Here is a 27,052-nt window from a genome sequence, read left to right on the forward strand (position 1 = left end):
TCCAGTATCAAAACTGCTTGCTAGCTCCTAATATTATTATTTTTTATTATTATTTTTTTTTTACGACCAGATCAGCTTTAAAACTGTAACTCTGTTTATTATCTCTTTCATGAGATACAGAAAGGTGTTTACATCATCTCTTGTTTTGTTACTTTATTATTCTCTTTATTTCATATTCAATACCACCATCAGTGATGCAACGATGCAAGAAAGCACTTACTTGTCAATCACAGGCATAAAGTACAGTAGTTTACCTGTTAATACCACTATTAGTATCAAAAACCAGTGGAGTACTTAAGCAGCTATACTGCATGATAATATCAATGAATCTACCAGGCCTGGTCCTAGACACATGACACATGACATGATGATCTCTGGAGTGGGTTGTCAATCTGATGTGTAAGACATAGGGACATGGTGGAAAGAGACTAGGGGAAAGAAGGAGAGAGGGAAGAGAGAAAGGGAAAGAAGACATCCACTTTCCATCAGAATGTGATTTGGCAGCTGCTATACGTTTGAAATGCATTAGCGCTAATAGCTGTGTCGTTAAGGGAGAGAGAGACTGATGAGTTACCATGGAGAAACGGGGAGAGGGGTGAGTTACTATGGAGAAACATGGGAGAGGAGTGAGTTACTATGGAGAAACATGGGAGAGGGGTGAGAGATGAGAGTCTCAGTGAGAAAGGGAGAGAGAGAAGGTGAGGGCGTGTGGGAGCGAGGGAGATTTGATAGAGAGAGAGAAAGGGAGAAGGAGATAGGCACAGAGAGAAGGAGCCATCTTCCAGGCTTCCATCACCCTCTAATAAATGAAGCCTTTCATCATGGACCATGAAAGTGTGTGTGTGTGTGTGTGTGTGTGTGTGTGTGTGTGTGTGTGTGTGTGTGTGTGTGTGTGTGTGTGTGTGTGTGTGTGTGTGTGTGTGTGTGTGTGTGTGTGTGTGTGTGCGTGCGTGCGTGCGTCTCACAGGATTTTACTGAATAAAGAAACCCGTTTCTCAGTATTCGTAGCATATGCTTTTCTGATTGTATGTGATTGTTTTTGTTTTTGTTTTTTATATCTCAAAGCTCCCACATTTGAGATAAACAAGATTTTTAAAAGTTTTCCTTTCACTGATTAGGTGCACTTGTGACAGTGACATGATCCAGCCACATTAGTAGAGTTCCCTCAGTGAGCCTGACCCCTAGTGGCGGGGGTAAGAGTTGACACTCCGATTTGTTGCACTGACCATGCCAACCCTCCTTATAATGTGTCTATTTGAGATAATTGGCCCTCCAGAGGAAATTATGGAAAATTATTGTGGCGGGCGAATGCCTCTATCAGCCCGGCCCTCAGAGCAGAGCGACCCGAGCGGCTCCCTTAACCAAAGAATACATTAGTTTTATGAGGGCCGTCTTCAAGGGACCACAATCAGGTGAAATAGACGGACACCAAAGGACGCCTCACTGGGATTCTGTTTCTTCTCTTATTTCACCCACATTTTTATTGTTCTTCTTTTCTGTCTTAGTTTTATTTTGTATATACTGTATGTGTTCATCTATGGATAGATTGGGAGAGACAGGAATTCAACGGTCTGTGCAATAAATGCTTTTTTGTTTCATGTTTTAGTATTTGGTTCTTTCTGAAATAACACCGTTTTCCTTAATCATATATGATGAGTGTAACTCACATCACCTTGAGGGTGTAAGATGGCGAACAGGTGGATCGTTACGTTTAGTAGGCCAGAGCAGCATACTGCACTAAGTCTGCTACTAAATAAATACTCTCTATAATATTTGAATGTCTATTTCTATGGGTGAATGGGATGTTTTTCTCCTCAGTAATTCTAGCTCTTATATCACTTCCTCCTTTTGTACATCAAATCATCTACATTCCACCATTCTCAGTGACTGCAGAGGCTCTGTCTGAGTTGGGCCAGTTTGTCCTGTTTCAGCACATATGTGAGCCAGTACCCAACCCTTTAAAATAGGGTCTCCATAGCAGGAGCTACAGAGAGCGGGAGGAAGAGTAGGAGGGAGGAGGGGAGTGTGGCTATTGGAACACTTTTTAAATATACCGTATGTATTTTAAACACTGATAAGCATAAACACATTGCATAATCACAAATAAACTGCTACTATTTTCTTTGTGAGCGTCCACCCCTCGCCCTTCTCTTTCCTGTGGCCATGCTGAGACAGAGGCAGAGCGCTAGCAGGCTGCAGAGCGCGTAATGGAACTTATAAACAGCGTTCTGTTATCGCTGAATCCCACGCCATGGAACAGTTTCCCATCTTTTCACCACTTGAGGGAAAGGAATGAAAGGAAGGGGGTAGGAGGACGGGAGAAAATCCATCACAATATACAATTTAGCGTTGCTGCCTCCGTATCAAGTGTATCTGATGGTCTGGATGCCTCAGCAGAGAGACATAGACTGGACCCAGTCTTGTTACTATACACAACACTGAGCCGTGTGTGTGTGTGTGTGTGTGTGTGTGTGTGTGTGTGTGTGTGTGTGTGTGTGTGTGTGTGTGTGTGTGTGTGTGTGTGTGTGTGTGTGTGTGTGTGTGTGTGTGTGTGTGTGTGTGTGTGTGTGTGTGTTTGCATGTGAGTGTGTGAGTGCAATTGCACATGTGTGAGAATACTCTAACCTTGACTACAAGCTTGTACTTTGCACTCATGTGAAACTCATTGATAATATGTACCAATTGGTCAAGCAACTAGAAGAATTGGATCATTGCGCCACCCCTTTTTTCTCCTCCTCCTCCTGTTGATCACCCCAGCCCACCTTTCTCTCCTCTCTTCCACCCCTACCTATCCCCCTCCTCCTCCTGACCATCTCGCCCCACCCCTCCCCTTCCCTCCACCCTCCATGTCTTTACCTCCTGATCACCCCAGCCCACCCCTCTCCTCCACCCACCATGTCTTTACCTCCTGATCACCTCAGCCCACCCCTCTCCTCCACCCTCCATGTCTTTACCTCCTGATCACCCCACCCCACCCCTCCCCTCCACCCTCCATGTCTTTACCTCCTGATCACCCCACCCCACCCCTCCCCTCCACCCTCCATGTCTTTACCTCCTGATCACCTCAACCCACCCCTCCCCTCCCCTCCACCCTCCATGTCTTTACCTCCTGATCACCACAGCCCACCCCTCTCCTTCCCTCCACCCTCCATGTCTCCACATCCTAATCACCCTAGCCCACCCCTCTCTTCTCTCCTCCACCCCTCCTCCTTATCCAACTCCCGCTGGCCACCTCAGCCCACCCCTCTCTCCTCCACTCCCCCTCCCTGCCTCCCTCCCTCGCTCACTCTCTGCATCTGCTTTCTCTTCTGCTGCCTGCTTTTTTCTCTCGCTGGTTGCCTTGGTTACCCCACAGTTTGGTCATTTCAGCTTCTTGATTGCAGGCCCGGCTGTAATTTGCGTAAGTATCTCTCTTCAAGGTAGAAATGCTATTTTCTCCATTCTCTTTATTTATTTGTCTCTCTCTCCCTCTCATTCGCCTTCTCTCTCTCCCTGACTCCTTCAGTACTCTCATGTAATGTTGTTCTGCTGCTCTGAGAGTGAGAGAGAGAGAGCACAAGTGGTCTCAGACATGCTGTTTCACACTCAACTAAGAGGGCATGAAAGAACTCTTGTTTGGTGAGCCACGGTGCTGTGGAGCGCTGCGTTAGCCGGAGGAAGAGAGAGAGAGAGAGAGAGAGAGAGAGAGAGAGAGAGAGAGAGAGTCCCCCGTGCCGTGTCTAAACCCAGCCTATCGATCCCCAGGCCCCACCGGGAATGGCAATCAATAGCCAAAGAAATCCAGCAGGCCACGCTCCGAAGCTCTATTCCCCCATCTCAACACATGCCCAACACCCATGAAATGTTATTTCAGAGAGAGAACCTGCTCCCCCTGGCCCCCTGGTTAGAGAAGGGGTCTATATGAGAACTCTGAACTAGAGAGGTCACCATCATAGAGGACTGGGTTTGGCCTTTTTTATTAAATAATTGGGTCTATCTGTAACGATTGTCTTCCTCTTCTGATGAGGAATGAGATGGATCGGACCAATGCGCAGCATGGTAAGTGTTCAGGTTATATTTATTAGAACAGAACCACTAAACAAAACGAAACAGTCCTGTAAGGTGCAGCAACACAAAACAGAAAACAACTACCCACAACCCATATTGGGAAAACAGGCTGCCTAAGTATGGTTCTCAATCAGAGACAACTATTGCCAGCTGCCTCTGATTGGGAACCATACCAGGCCAAACACATAGAAATAGAAAACATAGAACACAAAACATAGAATGCCCACCCCAACTCACACCCTGACCAAACTAAAATAGAGACATAAAAAAGGAACACCATCGTGTTTGGTGACACCATCATAGTTTGGGTCCTTATATTGTATATTTGGTCAAATGCCTGGGTATCACCTCTGTGATGTTTACTGTACTAAATTATTATTATTATATGTATTTATTTCTAACAGTATGTAAGACCTCCCTACTGGAACCAGTAGATTGCTGCATGACATTGTTTGATGATGGCATGGTTCCCTTCCTTTAGGTCCTGTGAGGCGGCAGGTACACTAGCCTAGCGGTTAAGAGCGTTGGGCCAGTAACCAAAAGGACGCTGGTTCAAATGCCCTTGAGCAAGGCACTTGCACAGCAGTTATGGCTAACTGTTCATAGCACGTTCATTTCCTATCTCCATTTATAAAGTTGTGGGTGAGAGGTGTTTATAGAAAATGTTTTATTTGCAGTGGTTAAAGGCATGGATAAAGGTTTGGGTTTCAGTGGTTAAAGGCATGGATAAAGGTTTGGGTTTCAGTGGTTAAAGGTATGGATAAAGGTTTGGGTTTCAGTGGTTAAAGGTATGGATAAAGGTTTGGGTTTCAGTGGTTAAAGGCATGGATAAAGGTTTGGGTTTCAGTGGTTAAAGGCATGGATAAAGGTTTGGGTTTCAGTGGTTAAAGGTATGGATAAAGGTTTGGGTTTCAGTGGTTAAAGGTATGGATAAAGGTTTGGGTTTCAGTGGTTAAAGGCATGGATAAAGGTTTGGGTTTCAGTGGTCAAAGGCATGGATAAAGGTTTGGGTTTCAGTGGTTAAAGGCATGGATAAAGGTTTGGGTTTCAGTGGTTAAAGGCATGGATAAAGGTTTGGGTTTCAGTGGTTAAAGGTATGGATAAAGGTTTGGGTTTCAGTGGTTAAAGGTATGGATAAAGGTTTGGGTTTCAGTGGTTAAAGGTATGGATAAAGGTTTGGGTTTCAGTGTGTGCTTTCTTTGGTGCAACCTGTCCTTGGTCGATGCGGACGTAGATGTCTTGAGGAAGGTTACTGTCTGATTTGAATGTTTGAAGCATTGTGAAACATCGTAGGGGACAGCAAGGCGTCTAATGGAAATGATTACATGGTCGACAATAACAGGTTTGTCTCTGCCACCGCTGATGGTTGAGTGGCCACTCTCAGTCAACCTCTGAAGAGGGGGTGGCAGCACACTGGCCCTCAAGCCTTCAATCTGTATCCGGTTGTCCTGAAGAATAAGGAACCGTGAAGCTGTTTTCAGGATAAGTGGTGTTCTACTGTTAAACAGAGGTTCAATATGAAGATGCCATGTGATTGGCTAGGGCAGATCCAAATGCACTGTAAGGTGGCTTGTGATTGATCACTGCTGCCTGGTGAGATTGCGGACTGTACGGTGCCAGGATCCACCATGTCACGCTGATAGATGGAGGATTGGATTGCCTCCTAGGTTACTAGAACCCCACCTGATCCCTGTGTTAATATTGTTACGGTCTGTTTATCTTATTTGTCTTTATTTGTTGTTAGAGCGTCTCCTTCCTGCCTCTCCTGTGCTGATCAGATTGGGGCTTGTTTGGGAGGCGTTGTGTGCATGTGTCATGTTGGATAGGCCCTTTATCTGGCAGTGTGTCCATGCTGTGTGGTGATGCTATCGTGGCTAAAGCCAGCTCCTCAATGGAGCCATGTCAGCCAACAATGGGGATCTGCATTACCCAGAGCGCAGTGGTACAAAGCGTCCTCTCCTTATCGCAGGATTGGAATATTCAAAGACTGATTTAACTGCTTTTTACTGAAGGGATCTGACAGCCACTGAAAGAGAGAGAGAGGGAGGGAGGGAGGGAGGGAGGGAGGGAGGGAGGGGGAGGGAGGGAGGGAGGGAGGGAGGGAGGGAGGGAGGGAGGGAGGGAGGGAGGGAGGGAGGGAGGGAGGGAGGGAGGGAGGGAGGGAGGGAGGGCATAAAAGGTTTCTTAGAGGAAATAAGTGTATTAAGGCTAGCATTAAAAGAAGGGCAGTCTGCACTATTGAGCATGGATTAAGACATAGGCCATTGTAACATAAAAGAGGTTATGGAATGCACAGCATATTCATTCAATTTTTTTCAACCACTGTGGTTTTAGGTCACATAATGGAAAAACAAAATGGTCTCTCTTTTTCTGTTCTTTTCTCTTTTCCCTTTGTGTTTTTCCTCACCTTATTCCTGTATCTGTACGACTGCAGACCATCTTTCACTCAGGGCTTTTGAAGTTAATGTGCAGTTAGAGAAGTCCTACCTTTATGTGTGGTGAGACAAAGGACATTGATGTGGTGCGCATGGAGAATGCATCATTTTCACAGTGTATTTGAGCTGTAAACTTAGGGCAGATTTGTTTATTGGCATACAAATGAACATCTACATGAAGCTATGTGTGGACACCATGGTCTCAGAAGGTCCCTAATAGCTTAAAAGCCCAAAGACACCCAGCATGCCAATGTGAGAGCCGTGCCTTAGGCCTCCCCCTTCCCCTCTTCATCATACACAGCTTTATCTGAGGAGTCAAACACACAGCTCCTCTCTCTCTCTTTCTCTCTCTCTCTGGTGCTTCTCTCTCTCTCATTTATTTCAATTCAAAAGGCTTTATTGGCATGGGAAACAGCTTTCTCTCTCTGTCTCTCCCTGACTTGATCTCTCCCTCTCTCACTATTTCTCGCTCACTCCACCTATTTTGCTCTCTATCTCCCTTTTTCACTTTCTCTCTCGCTCTCTCTTTCGCCATTTCTTTCTCTCTCTCGCGCTCTCTCTCTCTCACCCTTGTCTCTGCTTTTCCACATTTTGCTTTTGCCTCTTTCTTTAAAGTGTGCTTTAATGATGGTATTTTTATTGACAGTATAAAGAGGCATCCTCCCTGTGATTATGACAGGTTGCTTCAATAGACTCATTTCTCCCCAGAGGAGCCTAACTTGAAAATCACCCTGCATTTATACTAGCCTAATAAGAAGATATTTTAAGGTGACAGGTTTTGTGTGGCTATTTCAAGTGGGCAGTGCATTAAATTCCGGTCTATTCTATTTTTTGCAATTTGGACATTACTCGACTTGTCCAGGCAGTCAGATGGTTTTTTGTGTCGGTGAATCCTCACTATAGCCAGACTATGTTCACTGAGTTTAGTCTACATCCTCAACAAGACCCAAATTGTTTCTCATCACGAAAGTCTAACAATCTGTATTAGAGATGGGGGGGGGGGGGGGGGGGGGCTTTAATGACAGGCGGGGGTAAAGCTTTAATAGTGCAGATAGATTGTGGCTTCTATCAATGTAATTGTCTGCATCACTTCCAATCCCCCATATATATATTTTGTTGTTGTTGTTGAAAATATATACAGTTCATTTGGAAAGTATTCAGACCCCTTGAATTTTTCCACTTTTTGTTACGTTAAAGCCTTATTCTAAAATGGATTAAATAGTTTTTTCCTTCGTCAATCTACACACAATACCCCATAATGACAAAGCAAAAACAGGTTGTTAGACATTTTTTTAGACATTAGTATTCAGACCCTTTACTTAATACTTTGTTGAAGTCTTGAGTCTTCTTGGGTATGATGCTACAAGCTTGGCATACCTGTATTTGGGGAGTTTCTCCCATTCTGGGGGGCGCATTGCTGCACGGCTATTTTCAGATCTCTCCAGAGATGTTAGATCGGGTTTAATTCCAGGCTCTGACTGGGCCACTCAAGGACATTCAGAGACTTGTCCCGAAGCCACTCCTGCATTGTCTTGGCTGTGTGCTTAGGGTTGTTGTTCTGTTGGAAGGCGAACCTTCGCCCCAGTCTGAGGTCCTGAGCGCTCTGGAGAATGTTTTCATCAAGGATCTCTCTGTACTTTGCTCCATTCATCTTTCCCACGATCCTGACTAGTCTCCCAGTCCCTGTCGCTGAAAAACCTCCCCACAGCAAAGGCCCTTCTCCCCGATTGTTCAGTTTGGCTGGGTGGCAAGCTCTAGAAAGAGTATTGGTAATTCCAAAATTCTTCCATTTAAGAATGATGGAAGCCACTTGGGGACCTTCAATGCTGCAGACATGTTTTGGTACCCTGTCCCCAGATCTGTCCTGTCTCGGAGCTCTATGGACAATTCCTTTGACCTCATGGCTTGGTTTTTGCTCTGACATTATATAGACCGGTGTGTGCCTTTCCAAATCATGTCCAATCAATTTAATTGACCAAAGGTAGACTCCAATCAAGTTGTAGAAACATCTCAAGGATGATCAATGGAAACAAGATACACCGGAGCTCAATTTTGAGTCTCATAGCAAAGGGTCTGAATAATTAGGTAAATTAGATATTTCTGTTTTTGGTTTGCATTTCCTGCTGTGCAATAAAATTCTTAGCTAAAAAAAGACTGATCGAATTAAGATCCTACATCTGTATCATCACAAGACCGGTTACTAAGACCAGTTACTAAGACTAGTTAGTTACTAAGACCAGTTATTAGGACCGGTTATTAAGACCGGTTATTAAGACCAGTTACTAAGACCAGTTACTAAGACCAGTTATTAAGACCGGTTATTAAGACCAGTGACTAAGACCAGTTACTAAGACCAGTTACTAAGACCGGTCATTAAAGGAGTTTAAAGGCTCTCTGGTAGTCCTGTCTACATTTCTAGGATTATTTCACCCCGTGTGATTTAGCTAGGTTTTTATGTTTCATAAGCGTTCCTATTATACAAGGAAGGCCTTTTGTTCAAATGAAATGTTTTTATGAAATGAACAAATTCATTTTCATGTTTTTTGTGGTTTCTTTCCCGTATTGCACCTCCAGTGTTCTAGTCTCCTTGATGAAATTGCATGTCAGTCATTACATGCGTCAATTGATCAAATGTGTGCTGTGTGTACTTCTCAATACAACATTTCACACTAGCTTCTACTAGAAGGATTGAACATTTCCTGAATGTCTAAGGGTGTAGGACATGTCAAAAAGACATTGGGTAGGGGTAGAGAGACGTTGAGAGACAAGGAGAGTGATTGGAGTGGAGGCAGGAAGGACAGAACAGCAGAGTGAGTCAGGTTTTATACCTTCCTAACAGGTAGGTGTTACAGAAGCACATCTATTCTGCTGCCCAATCACATTGTCTTTTTGTTCTGGAAGGTCCTCCCTGACTAGTCAGCAGAGTGTGTGTGTGTGCGTGCATGCGTGTGCGTGTGCGTGTGCGTGTGTGTGCGTATGTTTGTGTGTGTGTGTGTGTGTGTGTGTATGTATAAATAAATACGGACTAATGAAGAGCAGCAAATGAAATCCTTTATTGTGTCTGATATAATGTCAGGTTCCATTAGGGATCTGCTGCTAGGGATGATTGCTGGAGTACCATGGCCTGGAGAGCATCCGCAGTTTCTGTTTGATTGTGACTTGTTTGTTTGTGTGTGTGTGTGTGTACGTGTAATTACAAAGTCATTAGCAGGTGTCCAGAAGATATATGGATTTGACTGTAATCTCTCCTCACATGATGGAGAGCTTGTCTGAGATTTAAATGTCAAACTGTCTCAACTTGTCTTGTGAGAGCACACAGCATGCCCACCAAGAGGTAAGGTATACACCCTGACACATGCACACTAAACCCTTCCTCCCTGACAGAAGCCAATATGTGTAGTGTGCAGGTCTATACAGTATTCCACCAAATGGGCTGGTTCATATTTAGCCCAGTGGGCCTGTCTAACTTGGTTTTATTTGCACAAAATGATCATTATCGGGTTAATACTGGTTGCCTCAAGTAAACAAATGTTGTCGCATGGAGTCCTCAAGGAACGAAATGGGCCGGTGTGTTAGAAATGTTTTTTTTTATTTATTTTTATTTCACCTTTATTTAACCAGGTAGGCAAGTTGAGAACAAGTTCTCATTTACAACTGCGACCTGGCCAGGATAAAGCAAAGCAGTGCGACACAAACAACAACACAAGGTTACACATGGAATAAACAAACATACAGTCAATAACACAATAGAAAAAAGGTCTATGCACAGTGTGGGCAAATGAGGAAAGATAAGGGAGGTAAAGAAATAAATAAGCCATAGTGGCGAAATAATTACAATTTAGCAATTAAACATTGGAGTGATAGATGTGCAGAAGATGAATTGGAAAGTAGAGATACTGGGGTGCAAAGGAGAGAAAAAAAACAGTATGGGGATGAGGTAGTTGGATGGGCTTTTTACAGATGGGCTATGTACAGGTGCAGTGAACTGTGAGCTCCTCTGAGACCTGGTGCTTAAAGTTAATGAGGGAGATATGAATCTCCAGCTTCAGTGATTTTTGCAATTCATTACAGTCATTGGCAGCAGAGAACTGGAAGGAAAGGCGGGCAAAGCAGGATTTTTCTTTGGGGGTGACCAGTGAAAAATACCTGCTGGCGCGCATGCTATGGGTGGGTGCTGCTATGGTGACCAGTGAGCTGAGATAAGTCGGGGCTTTACCTAGCAAAGACTTATAGATGACCTGGAGTTGGTGGGTTTGGCGACGAATATGAAGCGAGGGCCAGCCAACGAGAGCATACAGGTCACAGTGGTGGGTAGTATATGGGGCTTTGGTGACAAAACGGATGGCACTGTGATAGACTGCATCCAATTTGCTGAGTAGTGTCGGAGGCTATTTTGTAAATGACATCGCCAAAGTCAGAGATCGGCAGGATGGTCAGTTTTATGAGGGTATGTTTGGCTGCATCAGTGAAGGAGGCTTTGTTGCGAAATAGGAAGCCGATTCTAGATTTAATTTTGGATTGGAGATGCTTAATGTGAGTCTGGAAGGAGAGTTTACAGTCTAACCAGACACCTAGGTATTTGTAGTTGTCCACATATTCTAAGTCAGAACCGTCCAGAGTAGTGATGCTGGACTGGCGGGCAAGTGGGGCAGCGATTGGTTGAAGAGCATGCATTTAGTTTTACTTGCATTTACGAACAGTTGGAGGCCACGGAAGGAGAGTTGTATGGCATTGAAGCTCGTCTGGAGGTTAGTTAATAACACAGTGTCCAAAGAAGGGCCAGAAATATATAGAATGGTGTTGTCTGCGTAGAGGTGGATCAGAGAGTCACCAGGGACAACCAGGGATGTTAGGGATGATTTCTGGTCCCAGTCCAGCCCTGTATTCCAGCTACTGTACCTGCTTTTACCATATGAATCTACAGCGTCTGTATCTACATAGGGCGGCGCACAATTGGCCCACCGCTGTCCGGTTTGGCCGGGGTAGGCCGTCATTGTAAATCAGAATTTGTTCTTAAAACCTGTCTAGGACACACGTTCCGCTAACGGAACCCCCCCCCAACATTCCGCTAAAAAGGCAGCGTGGGAAATTCAAAAATATTTAAACTTTCACACATTAACAAGTCCAATACAGCAAATGAAAACATCTTGTTAATCTACCCATCGTGTCCGATTTTTAAAATGTTTTACAGCAAAAACACAACAGATATTTATGTTAGATCACCACCAAATCCAAAAAAACACACAGCCATTTTTCCCATCCAAAGATAGTCACAAAAGCAGAATTAGAGATAAAATGAATCACTAACCTTTGATAATCTTCATCAGATGACACTCATATGACATCATGTTACACAATACATTTATGTTTTGTTTGATAATATGCATATTTATATCCACAAATCTCGGTTTACATTGACGCCATGTTCAGAAATGCCTCCAAAATATCCGGAGTAATTACAGAGAGCTACGCCAGATAACAGAAATACTCATCATAAACTTTGACGAAAGATACATGTTTTACATATAACTAAAGATTCACTGGAACTTAATGCAACCGCTGTGTCAGATTTTTTTTAAACGTTACGAAAAAGCATACCATGCAATAATCTAAAACGGCGCTAAGATGTAACAATATTTCTCCGACATGTTGGAGTCAACAGAAATACGAAATTACATCATAAATATTCCTTTACCTGATGATCTTTCATCAGAATTGAGTGCAAGGAGTCCTAGTTCCACAATAAATCGTTGTTTTGTTCCATAATGTCAATTACTAGTGTACAATTAGCTGCTTTTGCTACCACGGTTAGTTCACATGTCCGAAAGCTGGCGCTGGTCCAGGCGAACTCGGACGAAAACTTTAAAAAGTTATATTCCAGGTCGAATAAACTGGTCAAACTAAGAGAGAGAATCAATCTTCAGGATGTTATTTTCATATATATCCAATAACGCATATATATCCAATAACGCTGGAGTGCTGCACCCACTCCTCCACCGCAGGAGCCTCGGTCTGATGCCACGGTGCTAGGACCGGCTGGTAGCCGAACGTGCATTGAAATGGTGACATGTTCGTGGAGGAGTGAGTTCTGGGCCAACTCCGTCCATGGGACGTACCTTGCCAGGACCCTGGCGGTCCTGGCAATACGACCACAGAAACCTACCCACCTTGTTCACTCTCTCCACCTGCTCATTAATCTCGGGGTGATAACCAGAGGTCAAGCTGACCGAGACCCCCAGACACTCCATAAACTCCCTCCACACTCGGGACGTGAACTGGGGACCCCGATCAGAGACGATGTCCTCCGGCACCCCGTAGTGCCAGAAGACGTGGGTAAATAGAGCCTCCGCAGTCTGTAGGGCCGTAGGGAGACCGGGCAACGGGAAGAGACGGCAGGACTTAGAAAACCGATCCACAACAACCAGGACCATGGTGTTCCCCTGAGATAGGGGAAGATCGGTAAGGAAGTCCACCGACAGGTGAGACCACGACCGTTGTGGTGCCTAGGAGCCTTACTCTTGGCACACACCGAACAGGAAGAGACATAGAACCTCACGTCCCTAGCCAAGGTGGGCCGCCAGTACTTCCCCCTAAGACTCCGCACTGTCCTCGCCACACCAGGATGACCTGAAGAGGGTAGTGTGTGTGCCCACCGAATCAGTTGATCACGGACACCAAGCGGCACGAACTTGCAACCTGTAGGACATTGAGGCGCAGGTTCCAACCGTAACGCCCGCTCAATGTCCGCGTCCACCTCCCATACCACCGGTGCCACCAGCCTAGAGGCTGGAAGGATGGGAGTAGGATCGATGGGCCGATCCTCCGTGTCATAAAGACGGGACAGCGCGTCGGCCTTCGTGTTCAGTGAACCTGGTCTTATACGAGATGGTAAACCTAAATCGGGTGAAGAACACAGCCCACCTTGCCTGACGCGGATTCAGTCTCCTAGCTGCCCGGATATACTCCAGATTCCGGTGGTCAGTCCAGATGAGGAAAGGGTGCTTAGCCCCCTCAAGCCAGTGTCTCCACACCTTCAGGGCCTTTACCACAGCTAACAACTCCCGGTCCCCCACATCATAGTTACGCTCCGCCGCACCGAGCTTCCTCGAAAAGAAAGCGCATGGGGCGGAGTTTCGGTGGCGTACCCGAGCGCTGTGATAGCACGGCTCCCACCCCAGCCTCGGACGCGTCCACCTCCACTATGAACGCTAAAGAGGAGTCCGGGTGCGCCAACACGGGTGCATCAGTGAACAGTGCCTTCAACTGATTGAAGGCTCTGTCAGCCTCTGCCGACCACCGTAAACGCACCAGCCCCCACGTCAGTAGTGAGGTAATGGGGGCCAAAACCCTGGATAAACCTTTGGTAGTAATTGGCAAACCCTAAAAAAATGCTGCACCTCCTTCACCGTGGTTGGAGTCGGCCAATTACGTACGGCCTTAACGTGGTCACACTCCCATCACCATCCCCAAGGTGGAAATGCGATAACCCAGGAAGGAGACGGTTCGTTTGGAGAACACACAATTCTCAGCCTTGATGTATAGGTCATGCTCCAGCAGTCTACCAAGCACCTTGTACACCAGAGTAGAGGTCGACCGATTATGATTTTTTAACGCATATACCAATGCCGGTTATTGGAGGACCAAAAAAGCCGATACCGATTAATCGGCCGATTTAAAAAAAAAACAATTACAACAATACTGAATGAACACTTATTTTAACTTAATATAATACATCAATAAAATCAATTTAGCCTCAAATAAATAATGAAACATGTTCAATTTGGTTTAAATAATGCAAAAGCAAAGTGTTGGAGAAGAAAGTAAAAGTGCAATATGTGCTATGTAAGAAAGCTAACGTTTGAGTTCCTTGCTCAGAACATGAGAGCATATGAAAGCTGGTGGTTCCTTTTAACATGAGTCTTCAATATTCCCAGGTAAGACGTTTTAGGTTGTAGTTTTTATAGGAATTATAGGGCTATTTCCCTCTATACCATTTGTATTTCATTAACCTTTGACTATTGGATGTTCTTATAGGTACTTTAGTATTGCCAGTGTAACAGTATAGTTTCCGTCCCTCTCCTCGCTCCTCCCTGGGCTCGAACCAGCAACACAACGACAACAGCCACCATCGAAGCAGCGTTACCCATGCAGAGCAGGGGGAACAACTACTAGAAGGCTCAGAGCGAGTGACGTTTGAAACGCTATTAGCGCGCGTTAACTAGCTAGACATTTCACTTCGGTTACACCAGCCTCATCTCGGGAGTTGATAGGCTTGAAGTCATAAACAGCGCAATGCTTGACGCACAACGAAGAGCTGCTGGCAAAACGCAAGAAAGTGCTGTTTCGAAAGTGCTGTTTGAATGAATGTTTACGCGCCTGCTTCTGCCTACCACCGCTCAGTCAGATACTTGTATGCTTGTATGCTCAGTCAGATTATATGCAACGCAGGACACGCTAGATAATATCTAGTAATATCATCAACCATGTGTAGTTAACTAGTGATTATGATTGATTGTTTTTTATAAGATAAGTTTAATGCTAGCTTACCTTGGCTTTAATGCTAGCTTACCTTGCATTCGCATAACAGGCAGTCTCCTTGTGGAGTGCAACGAGAGAGAGGCAGGTTGTTATTGCGTTGGACTAGTTAACTGTAAGGTTGCAAGATTGGATCCCCAAGCTGACAAGGTGAAAATCTGTCTTTCTGTCCCTGAACAAGGCAGTTAACCCACCGTTCCTAGGCCATCATTGAAAATAATAATGTGTTCTTAACTGACTTGCCTAGTTAATAAAAGGTATAAAAAAATATATATATATAATATATTTTTTAATCGGCGCCCAAAAATACTGATTTCCGATTGTTATGAAACCATTCCGATTAATCGGTCGAATTGGAGAACCCCCTGTCTCCACGAAATCCTGGGATTGTGACTGGCCAGCCAGGGAACCCCCAGCTCCCCTGGAAATGCAGGTGAATCGATAAGGAAGAGACTAATCCGCTCCCTATGATCCCCCTGCATTACCATGTCCAGTGGAACCGTGGCCTGACCCTAATGGTCGGCTATCTAAGGAGTGCACGGGGAAGGGGGGGATCTATCGGCACCAGCGGAATTCCCAGCTTACGGGCGAGTCCGCGATCCAGAAAGTTCCCAGCTGCGCCTGAATCGACTAGCGCCTTATGCTGGGAAGAGGGAGAAATTTCAAGGAAAAAAATCATTATAAACATGTGACCAACAGGGGCTCTGGGTGAGTTTGATGCTGACTCACCTGGGGTGACCGGGAAGTGTTCTACCTGCCCTCTCGACTCCCAGACGGGCACCTCCAGTACCGGTCGGCCGTGTGTCCTCTCCGACCACAGCTGGTGCAGGAGGAGCCTCCTCCTCCGGTACCCCTCGAAGTGGCTCCCCCCTAACTCCATAAGAATGGGAGCGGGAGGGCTAGGAGGTGGAACTGACAGGACCCTTTCTGAACGCTGTTGTTCCACCCTGCCCCAGCGGCCAAGGCCCGGAACTCCAACGCAAAGTCCTGCGCGCTCCTCGTCTCCTGCCTGAGGTGGAATAGTTGCTCACCCGCCGCTCGGCCCTCTGGAGGGTGGTCTCTGGATAGTGCTCCCTCGCTGAGTCTGGGCCATTCCAGACAGCGTTGGCCCACTCCAGAGCTCGACCCGTCAGGCAGGAGACGAGGACGCTCACACTCTCCTCCCCCGAGGGTGTCAGCCTCACGGTAGCCAGGTACAGCTCAAGCTCCATCGTACTCCCTCGGGGGCGCAAGATGAAGTGCGCTGGAGCCGGACGCCGCCGGAGGAGTAGGTTGACTCAGAGGAGCCGGAGGTGAAATGGGGAGACCACTCCTCTCCCATCGGTCCATTCTCTCCATCATCTGGTCCATCGCCGACCCAATCCTATGGAGGATGGTGGTATGGTGGAGGACGCGCTCCTCCATCGATGGAAGGGGGGTGGCCGCTGCTCCTGCTGACTCCATTCTCTCCATCACCTGGTCCATCGCCGACCCAATCCTATGGAGGATGGTGGTATGGTGGAGGACGCGCTCCTCCATCGATGGAAGGGGGGTGGCCGCTGCTCCTGCTGACTCCATTCTCTCCATCACCTGGTCCATCGCCGACCCAATCCGATGGAGGATGGTGGTATGGTGGAGGACGCGCTCCTCCATCGATGGAAGGGGGGTGGCCGCTGCTCCTGCTGACTCCATTCTCTCCATCACCTGGTCCATCGCCAACCCAATCCGATGGAGGATGGTGGTATGGTGGAGGACGCGCTCCTCCATCGATGGAAGGGGGGTGGCCGCTGCTCCTGCTGACTCCATTCTCTCCATCATCTGGTCCATCGCAGATCCAATCCAATGGAGGATGGTGGTATGGTGGAGGACGCGCTCCATCGATGGAAGGGGGGTGGCCGCTGCTCCTGCTGACTCCATTGTTGTGGTCTGGGCTTCTGTAACGCTCTTGGGCGTAGTGGGTGCGGAGTCAGAGGCAGAAGGTACAGAAATTGTGCTTTATTTACGCACAGGACAATCGTACGCGCCAAGCTACTGGGTGCACATACGCGATCGCCCGAAACCAGGACTTAACAAGTTCGGAGGAAAACCCAAAAGTGAGACGCACTACCACACAATAACACAGTGGGAAAAACAAGCCCGCACAAAGAGCAGGCGGGCCTACTGGCTTAAATAGCCCAACTAAAAACCTAAACAAGAAACAGGTGTAACTAATAAGACAAAACCAACAGAAACGGAAAAGGGATCGGTGGCAGCTAGTAGACCGGTGACGACGACCGCCGAGCCACCCGAACAGGAAGAGGGGCCACCTTCGGTACGAGTCGTGACACAATGCTTTGTTTAAAGATTTGTTTTGTTGTTTCTACTTGTCATATGATCATTTGAAAAACAATCTTCCATATACAATTACAATTATTAATTTGAGCCAGTTTGCTACAGTAGGAAACAGGAAATATTAATTATTATTGTGGATTATAATTAATGGACATTTTTTTTAAGGGTTGATAAATTTTTCATTAGGGCAAATCGAGTCTTAAATTACACAAAGTGGAAATGACAAACTTTAGAAGCCTTTAGAAGATTGAATTGCTCAGCAACAAAAGAGTGATCAAATTAAGACCCTAAAATCTGTCGATATATAATTATTTAATAGTCATTCATTAGAGTAATTGATAGTGGGTGACAAATAGATAAGAAAAGGGATAGAGAGACAGTCAGAGTGACACAGTTCAGACAGGAAGCAGCAACAGAAACCAAAAGACAGATAGACAGACATGGTGAGAAAACACAAAAAAGTCACACTATAATCTAGAGCAGAGGGGACTGTTTCTATAGCAACAGTGGGCACCTAACCTGCAGCTGCACTGTATTCACTCAATCTGAAATTGGGTGTGAATGCTGCCTGGTATTGAGGGAGAGAGATGGGGAAGGAGAATCCTGCCTGGTATTGAGGGAGAGAGATGGGGAAGGAGAATCCTGCCTGGTATTGAGGGGAGAGAGATGGGGAAGGAGAATGCTGCCTGGTATTGAGGGGAGAGAGATGGGGAAGGAGAAGGCTGCCTGGTATTGAGGGGAGAGAGATGGGGAAGGAGAATGCTACCTGGTATTGAGGGGAGAGAGATGGGGAAGGAGAATGCTACCTGGTATTGAGGGGATAGAGATGGGGAAGAGAGAATGCTGCCTGGTATTGAGGGGAGAGAGATGGGGAAGAAAGAATGCTGCCTGGTATTGAGGGGAGAGAGATGACAACTGAGATAAGGGTAAAGAGACCGAGGAGTGGGGAGAGATGCTGTGCGAGCGTGATGCATTGCTGGCGTGCCATTCTATGAGTGAGTGCCGTGTGCTCTTGCTTGTGTGTTTGTGTGTGTGTGTGTGTGTGTGTGTGCCGTGTGCTCTTGCTTGTGTGTGTGTGTGTGTGTGGTTTGTGTGTGTTTAGCTGGTAGTTGTGGGTAGTGTGCTTTATTAGATGTGTTTAACCTAGGCCCTGGGCCCTAAGAGACCAAGGACCAGCCAGCCTAGGGGGATCTGAGGGACCACAGATAGGGTGCCTCGCCATGTAGCCTCTGGTTGTGTGTGTGCCCTAACATAAAAACATTACATGTGAAAAGAACACTTGAAAAAAACACATAATTTCCGGACACGTGTGAACAAATCATGTGAAAAATGTAACACGAAAAATACACTACCGTTCAAAAGTTTGGGGTCACTTAGAAATGTCCTTGTTTTTGAAAGGAACGCCATTTGTCCATTGAAATAACAGGCCAGCATCCTGGAGTCGCCTCTTCACTGTTGACGTTGAGACTGGTGTTTTGCGGTTACTATTTAATGAACCTGCCAGTTCTTAAACTAGACACTCTAATGTACTTGTCCTCTTTCTCAGTTGTGCACCGGGGCCTCCCACTCCTCTTTCTATTCTGGTTAGAGACAGTTTGCGCTGTTCTGTGAAGGGAGTAGTACACAGCGTTGTAAGAGATCTTCCGTTTCTTGGCAATTTCTTACATGGAATAGCCTTCATTTGTCAGAACAAGAATAGACTGATGAGTTTCAGAAGAAAGTTATTTGTTTCTGGCCATTATGAGCCTGTAATCGAACCCACAAATGCTGATGCTCCAGATACTCAACTTGTCTAAAGAAGGCCTGTTTTATTGCTTCTTTAATCAGGATAACAGTTTTCAGCTGTGCTAACATAACTGCAAAAGGGTTTTCTAATGATCAATTAGCCTTTTAAAAATATAAACTTGGATTAGCTAACGCAACGTGTCATTGGACACAGGGTTGATGGTTGCTAATAATGGGCCTCTGTACGCCAATATAGATATTCCATAAAAAATCTGCCATTTCCAGCTACAATAGTCATTTACAACATTAACAATGTCTACACTGTATTTCTGATCAATTTGATGTTATTTTAATGGACAAAAAATGAAGGAAATTTCAAAGTGACCCCAAACTTTTGAACGGTAGTATATACATTTCACATGAGTCAGACACGTGCCGCATTTAAAATACATTTTCACATGTGAACAAATCGCATGTGAAAAATGTCACTTGGGAAAAACAGACACGTCAGACGTGGTTTTCGGACACGTGTGAAGTTTCACATGCATTTTCACATGTGAAACTGCAAATTTGACATGTTCCTTTTTCCATACCCATCACCCTTATGTACCGTCTATAAGTGTCTTCCTGTTTACATCCCTCAACTACCCTCCCCCCTTTCCACATCTTCTCTCCTTGTCCCACTGTCTACCCAGATCATGCATGGCTGCTGTGTAGAGAGAGGAGGCAGAGTGTTCTGGTACTGGAGGATAATGAGCATCGGTCTGAAGGGGGAGGACTCTGCTTCTCTGCATCCCCGTCCGGAGGCCCCCCTAGGCAAGGCCCTGCCTCATGTTAAGTGTCAATAGGAGTTTGGGTCAGGCTGCGTCTGTCCGTCTGTCTGTGTGGGTTGTTTGGGGCTGAGCTGAGCCGTGGTTAGCTGATGACTGACTCCCTGATTAGTGCTGGAGGCCAGCCCGGGTCCTGGTCACGGACACATTGAGACTGGACTGTCTCAGGGAGAGATAGAGACAGTGAGAGAGAGACAGTTAGAGAGAGAGAGACAGTGTGAGAGGGAGAGAGAGAGAGAGACAGTGAGAGAGAGAGAGAGAGAGACAGTGTGTGAGAGAGAGAGAGAGAGAGAGAGAGAGAGACAGTGTGAGAGAGAGAGAGAGAGAGACAGTGTGAGAGAGAGAGAGAGAGAGACAGTGTGTGAGAGAGAGAGAGAGAGAGAGAGAGAGAAAGAGAGAGAGACAGTGTGAGAGAGAGAGAGAGAGCGACAGAGAGAGAGACAGTGAGAGAGAGAGAGAGAGAGAGAGAGAGTGTGAGAGAGAGAGAGAGAGAGAGAGACAGAGAGAGAGACAGTGAGAGAGAGAGATAGAGACAGTGTGAGAGGGAGAGAGAGAGACAGTGTGAGAGAGAGAGATGATTATGTGTGTGTGTGTGTGAAGGGCTCCCTCAGCCTCTCCTCTCCTCTGCTGTCAGAATGAGCAGAGCTCCTCCACAGCGGGAGAAGCAGTCACTCCAGTGCCCTTGAGAGCGTGTCCTCATCCAGGCTCCCTCCCAATGATATTGAGGCGGGCCCAGACTTATGCCGCACCGTGCCGCACGCAGCCTTGGCGAGGAGGTGGGGGTCGGAGGGAGGGGGCAAGCTCTGGGCTGGGGAGCGTGGGGGTTGTGGGCTTTGGGGGCGTACAGGGAACCCTGCAATGAACTTGGCTTCTGTCCTGTTCTCTGTCTTTTCTTTCTCCTCTGAGATGAGAGGCGCTATTTACCATGAACTCAACAGACAATAAGCAGTGGATGAGAGCTCTAGGGAGCAATGCTAGCTCATTCCACTCTATATACTCATCCTAAATCCAGCTAACAACCACTGCACCATAGTAAATCATGCCATGCATACAGCATAGCACTATATTTCCTATCATAGTAAATACCACGTTACAACACTACTAGATTGCATCCTGTACTGCATTAGAACACAGCACGTCTCAGAAACACATTCCACAAAGTTCCATTCCACAATCTTTCATCACACTACCTCCCCAGTGTTCTGTGATGCTGATTATATTCTCATGCTGTCTAGTGTGTCTGAATATAACCTTGATATCTTCATACAGCTACACCAGCAGAAGAGCCTAATGGATATAGTCACTGCTATATCTTCTCTCATCACCTGTCTTTTCACCTTTCTTTTCCGCGCAGGAGAGCGACATGGAGTACTATGATTCGAAAGCGGAATCAGACTATGTGAGTACAGTGGTGTGTGTCCTCCCAGTCCTGCCCATCCTGCTCCCCTGTACGTCTTGTTGTCCCACTGGTCACAGGCCTCCGGGCTGTCTGTGTGTGTTAGTACGCTGCTGACACTGTGGCTATGAGTGTGTGTGACAGGCCTGGGGCCAGCACCATGCATGTGACCAAGCTCCCACTAACTGTCCTCCCAAGAGATTCAGTCAACCATGATGTACCTACCTACCTACCTAACCCCAAACCCTGAAGTACTTACCTACCTAACCCCAAACCCTGAATGACTTACCTACACTCTTAGAAAAAAGGGTTCCCAAAAGGTTCTTCGGCTGTCCCCATAGGATAACCCTTTTTGGTTCCAAATAGAACCCTTTTTGGTTCCAGGGTTTCGTGTAGAACCATCTGGGGAAAGTGTTCTATGTGGAACAAAAAAAGGGTTCTTCAAAGTGTTCTCCTATGGGGACAGCCAAATAACCCTTAAAGGTTCTCGATAGCACCTTTTTTTCTAAGGGTGTACCTAACCCCACACCCTGAAGTAGCTACCTACCTAACCCCAAACCTTGAAGGACCTACCTACCCACCTAACCCCAAACCCTGAAGGACCTACCTACCCACCTAACCCGAAACCCTGAAGGACCTACCTACCAAACCCCAAACCCTGAAGGACCTTCCTAAACCCAAACCCAGAAGGACGTAACTACCTACCTACCTACCTAACCCCAAACCCTGAAGGACCTAACTACCTACCTACCTACCTAGCTACCTAACCCCAACCCTGAAGGACCTACCTACCTAACCCCAAACCCTGAAGGACTTACTTACCTAACCACAAACCCTGAAAGATTTACCTACCTAAACCCAAACCCTGAAGAACCTACCTACCTAACCCCAAACCCTGAAATACTTACCTACCTAACCCAAACCCCGAAGGACCTACCTACCTAACCCCAAACCCTGAAGTACTTACCTACCCATCCCCAAATCCTGAAGTACTTACCTACCTAACCCCAAATCCTGAAGTACTTACCTACCTAACCCCAAACCCTGAAGGACCTACCTAACCCCAACTGCACATAACCCCCACCTGTCAAACCTTAAAGTACCCTCACCCCAACTGTCGAGTACCTAATACCTAACCTCAATTTCTTAACCCTATGAAGCCCTCGTGAACTTGCCTAACTAACTAAAACTGAAGTACCTAACCCTACCAATCTACTGAGTATTTTAAACCCTAAATGTCTTCTGTGCATGTGACAGCGACTGCAGCTCCTACTTTCCTACCAAGATAGGAAAAACCCTGGAGTACATACAACTGTGGACGTCAGCAGCACTCTCTGTGGGTTTTACCTCAACCAATGCCTCAATAAATAACCAAGGAACACCCAACACAAGACAGGATAGTAGGCCTAGACTATACCAAACATACAGTTGAAGTCGGAAGTTTACATACACTTACGTTGGAGTCATTAAAACACATTTTTCAACAACTCAAAAAAAATTGTTGTTAACAAACTATAGTTTTGACAAGTCGGTTAGAACATCTACTTTGTGCATGACACAAGTCATTTTTACAACAATTGTTTACAGACAGATTATTTCACTTATATTTCACTGTATTACAATTCCAGTGGGTCAGACATTTACATACACTAAGTTGACTGTGCCTTTGAACATCTTGTAAAATTCCAGAAAAGGATGTCGTGGCTTTAGAAGCTTCTGATGGGCTAATTGACATAATTTCAGTTAATTGGAGGTGTACCTGTGGATGTATTTCAAGGCCTACCTTCAAACTCAGTGTCTCTTGGCTTGACATCATGGGAAAATCAACAGAAATCAGCCAAGACCCCAGAAAAAAATGTAGACCTGGTTCATCCCTGGGAGCAATTTGGGAGCAATTTCCTTGGGGAATTTCCAAACACCTGAAGGTACCACGTTCATCTGTACAAATAGTACGCAAGTATAAACACCATGGGACCACGCAGCCGTCATACTGCTCAGGAAGGAGACGCGTTCTGTCTTCCTAAAGATGATGATACTTTGGCGCGAAAAGTGCAAATCAATCCCAGAACAACAGCAAAGGACCTTGTGAAGATGCTGGAGGAAACATATACTAAAGTATCTATATCCACAGTAAAACGAGTCCTATATCAACAGCAAGGAAGAAGCCACTGCTCCAAAACCGCCATAAAGAAAGCCAGACTACAGTTTGCAACTACACATGGGAAGAAATGTCCTCTGGTCTGATGAAACAAAAATAGAACTGTTTGGCCCTAATGAACATCGTTATGTTTGGAGGAAAAAGGGGGAGGCTTGCAAGCTGAAGAACACCATCCCAACCGTGAAGCACGGGGGTGGGAGCATCATGTTGTGGGGGTGCTTCGCTGCAGGAGGGACCGGTGCACTTCACAAAATAGATGGCATCATGAGGGGGGATATTATGTGAAAATATATTGAAGCAACATCTCAATCTCATCAGGAAGTTAAAGCTTGGTCGCAAATGGGTCTTCCAAATGGGCAATGACCTCAAGACATCGGTCAGGAAGTTGTGGGCAGAACTGAAAAAGCATGTGAGAGCAAGGAGGCCTACAAACCAGACTCAGTTACACCAGCTCTGTCAGGAGGAATAGGCCAACATTCACCCAACTTATTGTGGGAAGCTTATGGAAGGCTACCCGAAACTTTTGACCCAAGTTACACTATTTAAAATAAATGCTACCAAATACTAATTGAGTGTATGTAAAGTTCTGACCCACTGGGAATGTGATGAAAGAAATAAAAGCCTAAATAAATAATATTCTCTACTATTATTCTGACATTTCACATTCTTAAAATAAAGTGGTGATCCTAACTGACCTAAGACAGGGAATTTTTACTAGGATTAAATGTCAGGAGTTGTGAAAAACTGAGTTTAAATGTATTTGGCTAAGGTATATGTAAACTTGCGACTTCAACTGTACATGGCTGTATAGTAACTATTGAGACTTCATGTAACGTCGCTATTAATATGAGTCACCTATAGATCCACCTGCTGAGTCCACAATCCTCTGTAGAAGGCATTTATTTTTATTTAGCTAGGCAAGTCAGTTAAGAGCAAATTCTTATTTACAATGACGGTCTACCCCAGCCAAACCCCGGCCAATTGTGCGCCACCCTATGGGACTCCCAATCACGGCCGGTTGTGATACAGCCTGGAATCAGACCAGGGTCTGTAGTGACGCCTCTCGGAAGCCCTATGCAGGGTGTCCTGACAATGCCTTAGTCTGTCACTGGTCTGGGAACAGTTATTAGTCCTTCCAGAAGATGCAAAGGTCACAGTGACTCACCACTCCTCTTTGTGCTACCAAGCCACCTGATTAATTGGCTATCAGTACCAAATGCATGAATTCCCTACATTGTCCGAGCACAAAAGGAAGGAAGGAATGAATAAGGAGGGAGAGACAGAGGAGAGAGAGAGTGATAGAGAGAGATGAAGGAGAGAGAGAAAGATGACGGAGACAGAGAGAGACGGAGGAGAGTAATGGTGGGACAGAGAGAGAGAAAAGAGAAAGATGGAGATAGAGAAATATGTGGACGGACAGAGAGAAGAGCCAGCTATGTTATAAATCACGGCGTGATTTTCATGGTGTGCAGAGGCAGCCCTCCTGTGATTAATGACACAGCACTTTAGGGCCTGTCAACACGTCTAATTGGAGGACATCGGTCATCATTAAAATGGTACTGCTGAGGCCAAGCCCCTGACAAAACCCATGGCGCACCACAGCATACCGCTAAAGGTCACCCCACCTCCATTGTGTCCAGAACCAAGTGACTGGTTATGAAGAGGTAAGTGAGGGAGCTTTTGGAAGGTTTAGTTTCTCCAGCATCCTCTATCCTTTGCCCTCTCCCACTGCTTCCTACTTCTTTTCCACCCTCCTATTCCTTCACCTCCATCACCACCCTGTGTCCTGTCACTGGTCCACAGTGTTTACTCTCTCCAACTGACCCTTACTCCTGTACCCTCCCTCTAACCTAACCTCTGTCCTGTCTTCTCCGTCCCTCCTCTCCCCATGTCTGTTCATCCAATCATCCCTTTCTCTCCCGGGTTGTAGTGCGTCCCTCCACCCCTCCAGTATAAACACTCCATAATTAGAATGTTCGCCAGATGTTCTGGACTCCATATCGCTCACAACTTTGAATTGATGGCCTTTGTGGCACCCGTATCCCACAGTACCCTTGGGAACGTAAGTGAGTACCACCACAGTTCTGCCTGCCCAAAAGGTGACACTGTCTGTGTCCTCCATCTCCGGTACTCTGTGTCCAGGCGTAAAAACAGCATATAGCGGCTATTCATTTTTTAAAGGAATATCCCACAGTAGTATGTGTGGAGGAAGCATTGGAGGGGATTGCTTAGTAGTGGGATGAATAACACCTCATGTTAAAACTATCTTGAGGTCTAGCCCACTAGTCTTGCCCTTATCCTTACCCACCTCTAGCTGCTTATAAACATGGCAAGGTGACCGAGGACAATTGTATGGTTAAACAGTACAAATACGACCTGCGCAGATTGATCAAGATGATGAAACACACACGTATAGGGACAAAGTGAAGGAGCAATTCAGCTGGTCGTGCACGAGGCGTATGTGTCAGGGGCTTCTAACGATCACAGATTACAAAAAGAAAGCCAGTCACGTTGCGAACACCAACGCCGCGCTACCGGACAAGCTAAACACCTTTTTCTCACGCTTCAAGCATTACGATTCTGTGCTGCAGAGGTGAACCCCTGACGATAACAAGGCTTACAGTCTCCACGGAGGACATATGTAAGTCATTCAAACGTGCTAACCCTCGCAAGGCTGCCGGCCCAGACGGCTTCTCTAGCCATACCCTCAGAGCATGTGTGTGCAGACCAGTGTTTTCTGACATTTTCAATCTCTCTCTAGCTCAGGCAGTTGTGCCCTCCTGCTTCAAGATATCCACTATCATCCCCGTGCCCAATGAAGGGAAAGTAACTGAACTGCATGATTACCAACACCTAGCACTCACTTCCGTCATCATGAAGTGCTTCGAGAGGCTAGTCAAAGTCTATATCACCTCCTACCTCCCCGACACACTCGACCCTCTCCAATTCGCTTACCGCCCCAGACAGATCCAAGGACAATGCAATCGCCATTACACTGCACACTGCCCTCACCCACCTGAACAAAAGGAATGCATTTGTGAAGATGCTGTTCACTGACTACAGCTCGGCCTTCAATACCATAGTGTCGTCTTAGCTCACCACAAAGCTCACGGCCCTGGGACTGAACTCATCCTTATGCAACTGGGTCCTGGACTAGGCAACGTCATCTCCTCCACACTGATCTTCAACAAATCCCCTCCTGTACTCCCTGTAAACCCACGACTGCATGGCCTCACACAGTTCCAACTCCATCATCAAGTTTGCTGAGACACCACAGTAGGAGGTAGACCTGATTACTAACTACGACGAGACGGCCTACAAAGAGGAGGTAGGCACTCTGACGGTGGGGTGCCAGGTAAATAAACTCTCCCTCAGCATCAGCAAAACAAAGGAGCTGATTGTGGAATTCAGGAGGAGCCAGGTTGGGCACTCCCCCATCCTCATCAGCGGAGCCGCAGTGGAGATGTTAAAAAAATGCTAAAAAATCTCTGAGAAGCTGGAAAGGTCGAACCACACGGACACCATGGTGAAGAAGGCATGACAGAGACTCTTCAACCTCGACTCTTCAACATTTTTTATTTTATTTTTTTCCCCCACCTTTATTTAACCAGGAAGG

General features: G+C 46.2%; 1 protein-coding gene across 4 annotated transcripts in view; it reads left to right on the forward strand.

The window, feature by feature from the left end:
- Positions 1–27,052, forward strand: part of LOC110493268 (voltage-dependent calcium channel subunit alpha-2/delta-2) — a 304,480-nt gene that overhangs the window by 162,019 nt on the left and 115,409 nt on the right. For 2 of the 4 annotated variants that reach the window (XM_036948226.2, XM_036948227.2), the window contains exon 5: positions 21,237–21,281. The exons of the other annotated variants lie outside the window; for them this stretch is intronic. In XM_036948226.2, coding sequence (XP_036804121.1) covers positions 21,237–21,281 — 45 coding nt within the window. The remainder of the gene's footprint in view (positions 1–21,236; positions 21,282–27,052) is intronic. 4 annotated transcript variants of the gene reach the window in all.

This window comes from Oncorhynchus mykiss, chromosome 17, assembly GCF_057628025.1.
Source record: "Oncorhynchus mykiss isolate SJ-2025 chromosome 17, ASM5762802v1, whole genome shotgun sequence".
Taxonomy (NCBI): Eukaryota; Metazoa; Chordata; class Actinopteri; order Salmoniformes; family Salmonidae; genus Oncorhynchus; species Oncorhynchus mykiss.